This window comes from Nyctibius grandis, chromosome 2 (assembly GCF_013368605.1).
Source record: "Nyctibius grandis isolate bNycGra1 chromosome 2, bNycGra1.pri, whole genome shotgun sequence".
Classification (NCBI taxonomy): Eukaryota; Metazoa; Chordata; class Aves; order Nyctibiiformes; family Nyctibiidae; genus Nyctibius; species Nyctibius grandis.
In genome coordinates this window covers 24,620,441-24,628,749 of record NC_090659.1, presented here as the reverse complement: position 1 = coordinate 24,628,749, position 8,309 = coordinate 24,620,441, and the positions used below count along the sequence as shown (strand labels likewise).

The window sequence follows — 8,309 nt, the reverse complement described above, 5'->3', positions numbered from 1 at the left end:
CGCCGCTTCCCCCCAGCGGGGGAGCGCACGCGCTCCCCGCCCCGCCTCCGCCCCGCCGCCGCGGTGAGGGGCGGGGCCGGCCGGTGCTCTCAGCACCCGGGACAGCAGCGCGAGCCCCGCCCGCGCGCCCCGCCGGGCGCTGCCGCGGCAGCAAACGACGGCGGCGCGCCCCGCCCCCCGCCGCGCGCCCTGGTTGCCACGGTGACAGCGACGCCGCGGCCATGTCGGACCTGAGCTCGGAGGAGGCCGAGGAGGCCGAGCCCAATTTAGGGGTCAGCCGGCGCGGCCGGGGTGCCGCGAGCGGCCCAGCAGCGCGGGCGGAGGCGGCCCTGCCCCGTCTCCCGGCCCCTGCTGCGGCGAGGGGCCCGTCCCCGCCGGGAGCATGCGCCGCCGAGGGCGGTGGGGAGGAGCGGGGCGGGAAGGGGCTCACGCGCGCCTCGGGCGGGGAGTCGGGGAGCGCCAGCGGGGAAGGGAAAAGTGAACGTTACGGGTCACGGGGTCTTGAATGCTGTGTGCCGGCCGTGCCGGGCCCGGGAGAGCTTCTGGGGCGCTCCTTCCGTGGGCACGGAAGTGGGGCTGTACCATTTCACTTGGGACCTGCCTAACTTTCTCCACGGGATGAAAACAAGTCATCCGTACTTTCCAGTAGTGTGTCAGGAGGGAGGAGAGCCTCCGGGTGCCAGGATCTCATGAAGGTGTCTGCATGAGCAGTACAGTACCTCTGTTGGCCAGGTGCTCCTGCAGTCTCTGATTCAAGCCGAATTGGAGCAGCTTTGAGCAAACACCTGTTTTCCTGTGTCTAACGAGGTTAGATTCAGTCAGGTCTAGCCCTCTTAAGTATTTTTTTTTTCCACATTTGATGAGGAGTATGATGGTGAACGCAATTCAGAAGGTGAGCGACATGGACGTGGAAAAGCATATCTACCCAATGGTGATACATATGATGGAGAATATGAACATGGTTTCAGAAGTGGACAGGTAAGACAGTGACAGAAGACAGAGGTTGTGCTTATGTTTCAGCTGTTCTGTTAGTTTGGAACAACATTGAAACAAGAGTGAGAACTGACAAGTATTTTACCTATACCAAATATGTTTCAGGGGACCTACAGATTTAAAAACGGTGCTTGCTACACTGGAGGATATCTTCAAAACAAAAAGCATGGCCAGGGTATTTTTTTTTATCCAGATGGATCAAAATATGAAGGTAAAACACTGAACACAGTTGCAAGGATTTCTGTAACTGAAAGGGCACATTCCCCACTCCCTCCACCCTCTGAAGGCAAGGGGATAGTGAATTGGAGAATGTATTATTTTAAGAATATAAATTTGCTATGAAATGTTTTCCTTTTATTCCTTTTTTACTACAAGTTCTGAGAAGTGTTGGTTTTATTTATGGGGATTTATGTTGGTTATTGTGTTGGTTATTAAGTGTGGTATTTAGTAGCAGTTTATTCTTGACATGTCCTTCTTTCAAGTGGGGTGTTCCAGGTCCTGAGAAATATTAAGTATCTTCTACAAATCAGTGCAATCTTGGTAGAAGAGAGTATACTTACTTATTTCTGAATGACTATTAGAACCACAGATGTGTTCAGTATAAAGTATTTCAGGACTTTATTAGGTCCATCCTTAAAAAATAGTCTACTGATTGATTAGAGCACTTAGGGATTGGGATGCCTCTGAAGTTTGAAGAAGTTGAAACTCGCATTGTTTCCCTTCTTCCAGGAGCGTACCCAAAACACTCTGAATATCAGTTAGGCTTCAAGGGACAATATTCCCCCCCCTCCCTTCTAAGCTAGGCAAGAAAGAACATTCACATTGTGAGGGCTAGAAGCAGAGAGCAAAATGAGCAACACAATCTTGTCTTATGGGAGCATATGCACCTGTGATTTTTTTTTATTTCTTTTAAGTTTGAATACAAGAGTAATTAAGACACATAGTCTAGCGTCCTTTTGAGTATATACGTCCCCGACTGACAGAACAATTTTAGCAAATGAGTCAAACTAAAGTAGTCCCTCTTTTTATTTTAGTGGAAATGTCACATTAACTAATGCAACTGTAACACATTACCAAATTTAAAGACAGGAGCAGGATGTTACATGGCTTCTTGTGTTCGTAATGATAATGGAGAGTGATCATGGAGGCAGACCGTGATGGACAAAATGAGAGGGAGGTCAGGCAGCTGCATAAATATGTGTGGAGAGCGACAGAAGAAAAAAAGAGCAAGGGCTTAGAGTAAGGAACAGTGTAAGGAATGGTAAGGAATCACAATCATAGAATCATAGAATCATAGAACGGTTTGGGTTGGAAGGGACCTTAAAGATCATCTAGTTCCAACCCCTGCCTGTGGCAGGGACACCTTTCCTCTACACCAGGTTGCTCAAAGCCTCATCCAACCTGGCCTTAAACACTGCCAGGGAGGGGCAGCCACAACTTCTCTGGGCAATGGTGTCATAGCTTTCTTTTCCTTCTCTAATGATTCGTGTGTGATAACTTTGCAAACTGACCATTATATCACACAATGAAATACACCACGTCTCACTGTGTTTTTGTTGTATTCTCATTAAAGGAGACTGGGTGGATGACCAGAGACATGGCTATGGACGGTATACTTATGCAAATGGAGACACCTATACTGGAGAATGGTTTAACCACAATAGGTTTGTTTCATTCTTACAGTGATGTTTCAAGGCACCCAATGGCATTAAAATGCAAAGGTTATTTTCAAAGCATGGCTGACTGCAGCAAATCAAGTGCTACTGGATGATCTTGGCAATTTAGTCCAATTTGAGTCATTTCAGCTACTTAAATAATACAGTTTTAATACCTTAAGTATAACAACATCCTAAATTCTTAATATTCAGTAATATAAAGCAAAATTATTATTTTCTCCTTAGGCATGGGCAAGGTACATATATCTATAAAGACACAGGATCTAAGTATGTTGGTGGTTGGGTAAACGGAAACCAGGAAGGAGAAGCTGAACTTATCCACCTAAACCATAGATTTAAGGGCAAGTTTTTGGATGGAAATGTAAGTGTGCTGGAAAACTCTCTATTAATCTGAACAGTTAGCATGGAGTTGCCTTAATATGATCTGTTTCCACTTAAAATAAGAAGCTAGGCTCCTGATCTTTTGTAGTATTTCTTGTACTGTAAGTGTAACATACAAAACTGAGTTAATCTGTAGGACAGAATGCCAAGTTTCTCTGCAACTTTGCTTTCAAACTGTATTGTTATTGACTATTGTATGAGTTCTGTAGTAAAGCACATTTTACTTTTATATACTTAGAATGTACTGACTTTATAGTTCTGCTGACTTTTTTGTATCTTTGTGCAGCCTGTAGGTCATGGCAAATATATCTTTGATATTGGATGTGAACAGCATGGTGAATACATACAATCAGAGCAGGTAAAAGAAATAGTGCAAATTATACTGAATATCAGAGAACTCAGTAAATCAAATCTATTGTTGAGTAATCAATAAAATGCATTCTAGATACTGATGTTACAGAAGATCTAACCAGTCAAAAAAGGGTAGAAACTCATGCATTCTTAAGAACTGAATGAGGTTTCATTTTGCTTTTTTCTTTAACTTCTCTACTGTGTAAGCTTTGACAAGTACAAGGTGTGATTTTTGCACTACTTGCAGACAGGAGTCCTTTCTGCTTAAAGTTTAGAAAAATCAGGACCTTCCCAAAATATTTGAAGTTTCAAACCACAGAAGAATGTACATGTATTTGTCTGTACATTTAGCCTGTATTCCACTTTGTTCTGAACACCAGAAAAACAATTAAAGTATTTCTTCTTATATTTCTGAACTGTGATTTCTAGCAGATTCATGTTTTGGAAATATGTCCCATTGTTGTCCTGGTCCTGTTAGGAGCTTAATATCCACAGATCCTAATAATTGTAGGAAGCAGCTGGGATCAGGGCCTGTTTTTCCTTCTCCTTCATGCATGAATGTTTTGAAATGTTTCTGATTAATATGGTGCAAAGTAGCTATAGAAATAAGAAATATATCTTAATATTACTGTTTTGATTTCAAGAAAATATGCCGCATTTGAGCTTAGAGTTTGCTACCTTTGTTATCCGACACATTAGTTCCCATTACACAGTCTTTGAAAATTCTCCAATGCAGCAATTATTTCTTAAGACAAGGACAAAATCATCATAATAATAATAATAAAAAAATATCCTATCATTAGTGATAGAGATTTGTAAAACATGGAGACTGTTTTGCTTTTTTGGCTAAAAGCAAGAGATCCTCTAATTAAGTATCAGATTCATATGAGTTTACAAAGTGATGTGTATCTAGTATCCTCAGTTCAGTTGGGAATTGTTGGATGTGCTGATTTTGGAACATTAGGCCATTGATGTAGGAGTTCAAAAATGAATTTAAGGACCCAAGGTTAAGTACTCAGCTTCTGAAAATCATACTCCCAAGAACAATAATTTTTTCTCATGTAAATGCTGTAGTGACTGTGTAAAGCAAGGGACAGTGGTGTCACTAAAGTAAGATTATTTTTCACTCTCTGCTTTAGTTGAAGTCATTGCAGACCAAGGCCCATTTAAAAAAAAAAAAAACTAAAAGAAATTAGCTTGCAATGTAAATAATGATTCCATTACTAAAACTCCTTCATATTTGGATAAAATAAAGCATGACTTTTTAAATAAAAAAAATTATCTTCAGATTTCAAAAACATAAGATTTGTGCAGTACCATACTGCTTCCTAGATCCTAGATTCTTTCCCTAAGCAGAGACTGAGGCAGAAAGAGCTGTTTTGCCACTCTGTTCTTGTGTGAGATAGTGTAGCATCTACCAGACAGAGCATCAGGTCTTATTTGCTGCTGTTATACTGTAGACAGGCATAGAAGAGGAGACATAGTTGATAGGCCCCTCACAGCCATTCTGTTTAAGGCAGAGATAAAATTTTACATTAAAGCAAGCTGGCAAGCATTGATCAATAGCAATAGTCAACTGACTTCATCGAGGTTCAAAGTGTAGTTCTCTTCCAAGATTTGCGGCTGCTGAAGTTCCTCCACCTGTAAATACTTTTAAAGGCCATGTCATTGTCATTTTGAACCCACATAAAGAGTTTTTAGTACACAAAACCATCATCTTAGTTACTCCCTTAATACCTGTAAAATGAGTTGCTGGATTTAATGAGTTGTCTTCTAGGATAAAGGAGAGGGAGAAGAAGAGGAGGAACCCTCATTACTTGTTGCACCAAAATGGAAAGCATCAGAAATTACCAAATTAACGCTCTGGACTCCCCATGGGGAAAACCCACCTGCACCCAGAGCAGCCTCCCTAGTGGCAGCAGCAGCAGCAGAAGCAGTGAAAAAAAGAGCAGCAGCAGTAACTGAAGAGGAGAAAATACCATCAATTGCAGGTTTGTTCTGCTGGACAGCTGTAAACTCCATGCTTTGACTATTCCCTGAAACCATGTTTTTCAGGTTTAATATCAAGTGGTGTGAGAGGTTTTCTGTTTGTTTGGGGTTTTTTTCCCCACAATTTAGCACATATTGAATGTTAGGAACTTCCAAGCCTGTTCATAAACTGCACAATATATATATGTCTGTTTTATCTCACATAGCATGATGAGATACAGCTGTCTTGGGAAGCCTGTGAATCACTTTAGTCTATATCATGGCCTGTTATACAAGCTTGATTATTAACAGTTACAGAAGATTTTGTGGGATTTCTCATGTGAGTAAAAACTGCAGACTTCAGTAAGAGTTATTAGCTACTACACGGAGACAACGGCTGAGTGCAAATTTGTAAAAATTAATTTTCTTCAGTATTTCTAATTTCTCATATTTCAGTCACTGGTGAGTCTGCTGAGGGTAGGGATGATGAGCCTTCTCTTGATGAAGTATCCAGTGAAGTTTTTAGCCCAGCAAGGGATGCAGGAGAGGAAGATGAAGGAAACAGAGAGGAAGAAGAAAACAAAGAACAGGAGGAAGAAGGTGAGGAAGGGGCATGCACGCTCATTCTTCAATTAGCAATCAGGGTTTGAAATTATGTATGTCAACCAGCTGAAGTCATGCTTCTGCTGAGAGGTCCATTATCACGCTGAAGAGACCATGGGAATCTCTACCTTTCATAACGGGGGCAGTCCTCTACAGATATAAACTGGTTTTGAGTAGTCAAGTTCGTATACTGTAACAGTACAAATTAGAAGTGACACTTCTGAGCAGCATTATCTATGCATGTACAGCTGACAGCACTTGCAGGGCTGAGTTTGTAAGTGATTGCATCTGCAAACTTTTTTTTTTGGTACAAAAATGAGAGAGAAGATTTCAGACCATGGGAAATTCAGGGGGTTTTGAGCACTCCACTTTTCTCTCATGAGTAGAACTGTGTATTCTTATTCTCTAAACTGAAGTTAAAAAGCCAGCAAAACAAATCTGAAGAAACAAGTTTTAGGTATTGTTATGCATTATGGTTTGAACAACTGAGGAAACAAATTTTAGGCATTATGGTTTGAACAGTCTTTTGTTGAAATTTGGAATTCAGATGCTCAGGTTTTCTGCCAGGCAGTTCAGAAGCCTGTTTTAAATACAAAATTGCTAAGAAGCACCAAAAGGATACATCTGTGTTGATTTATATTTAGCCTATAGACCTCCACCCAATTGTGTTGTTTGGATTTGTAAGTGTCAACATTTACAAGCTTACATATCTGATGTGTGAAAACATAAGATAAATTTATCCATTTGTAACCAGTCCATTTTACAATAAATCAAGGCAGAGCACTATCCATAGGGATCATAAAGACTATTAAACCGTGTGAAAATGCCTGAAGGTATACACTAAACATTTAGGTCAGCTCTTGGAATTTTCATAGTTTATTTGCTGTCATTTTTTGCCTATCACCTCTGAAGGTGCACTCCTGCTTCAGGGCAGACTAGCCAGCTGGCTGATCTGGTGTGTAGGACTGACATCTTACAGGATCCCTGGGATTGAATCAGATCCAGCAGAAATCTAAGCAGGTTTCCTGCATAGCTCTGCTTTGGATTTGGCAGAAGTTCACTGAGCCTGGTTTGTCTCAAAGTCTCTTGGACTCAAATAACCATTTTTGACTAAACTTGATCCTAACAAATTTTCTGGCCTACCATAATGAAGCAGTCCTGGTATTCCCATTGGTTTTTTGTGTTGCTTTTTTTTAAAAAGAGCAAATGGACCCAAGTATCTGTCAGCAACAGCATAGATGCAGATTCCAATGCATGAAAACATAGGAATGTGATAGATGTTCTCAAAGTTCCTTCCAGCTCTTTATTTCTAGAATCAGAGAGTTGGATTTTATACATTTTTCAGCATAGGTCTACATCCATGATTAATTAGGCAACTTATTGTTCCCCTTGTCTTTATGTTTAGGAAGATTAAGTTATAGTAAGAGGAAATGATTTGAAGAAAATACACATACTGTGAAGAGCAGATGTAACAAAATCTGGTTTCTTGCAGCCTTGTATTCTCTGTCCCATTACCAGGAATTCCACCCTTGTTGCTCCATGTTTCTTATGATACGTGTCTAAATAGGACACGTTCTTTAGCTATTCCAGAGTTACATATGGGCCGGCTGGCAGTCAGTCTGTGTGTACTGAGTCTGTCTGGCAGATGACAAAAAACATATAACAGTTAAATTCAAGTATTGGCAGTGAAAGGCAATGGGAAAGATGACTGAGGTAGACAGCATAGTCCTATAATTTTGTTTTAGTTACTAGGGTTACTTTTCAGTGTTTTATAATAAAATGCATCTCTTATGTCCTGTCTTTCCTTCAACTCCACAGAAACTACTAGGTTAGAGGATGAGGAGGATGAATCAAAGGAAGCAGAGTAATTGGATACAACTAGAGACAAAGAGCCAAAAAAAGGAAAATTCAGAGTGAATCATTTATTATGGTAAACCTGGAATATTTTTATTCATAAAAGGCTGAGTTAAGATACTTCAAATAAACATTTCTGTCACTTCTGTCTGGAATATATATCTCTGAAACTTTTATGATCTCAGAGTGTGCAGTCTCACGACAACTTACTTTATTCCATGTAGCAGGTAGTCAGTTGTTGAAATCAGTACAGCATTATTCTGTATTCATGAAGTTGTGTCCTCACAAGGTTGCAGAAGCAAACTCAATCTTCTCCCACTACTGGTGGTTATTCTCTTCCTTGAACCCTGCCTCTGGGCACAGAGACCTGGGGGTCTTGCTTGTGAAGACAAAGGCAGCAGTGGACTTTCCAGCTCTATCTCTATGTGCTGTCACTATACCACCAGTTACAGGCCTACATTTTCCTTATTTTTTAATTCTTCA

At 40.9% G+C, this 8,309-nt stretch overlaps 1 protein-coding gene across 1 annotated transcript; it reads left to right on the top strand.

Moving 5' to 3' along the window:
* The first annotated feature begins 206 nt into the window (after positions 1-206).
* Positions 207-7,889, top strand: RSPH1 (radial spoke head component 1). The gene is made up of 9 exons (XM_068395209.1): positions 207-272; positions 865-978; positions 1,099-1,204; positions 2,567-2,657; positions 2,895-3,030; positions 3,337-3,408; positions 5,179-5,392; positions 5,826-5,969; positions 7,791-7,889. The coding sequence occupies exons 1-9, from the start codon at positions 222-224 to the stop codon at positions 7,838-7,840; spliced, it is 978 nt and encodes a 325-aa protein (XP_068251310.1). The 5' UTR covers positions 207-221; the 3' UTR covers positions 7,841-7,889.
* The last annotated feature ends 420 nt before the right edge of the window (positions 7,890-8,309 follow it).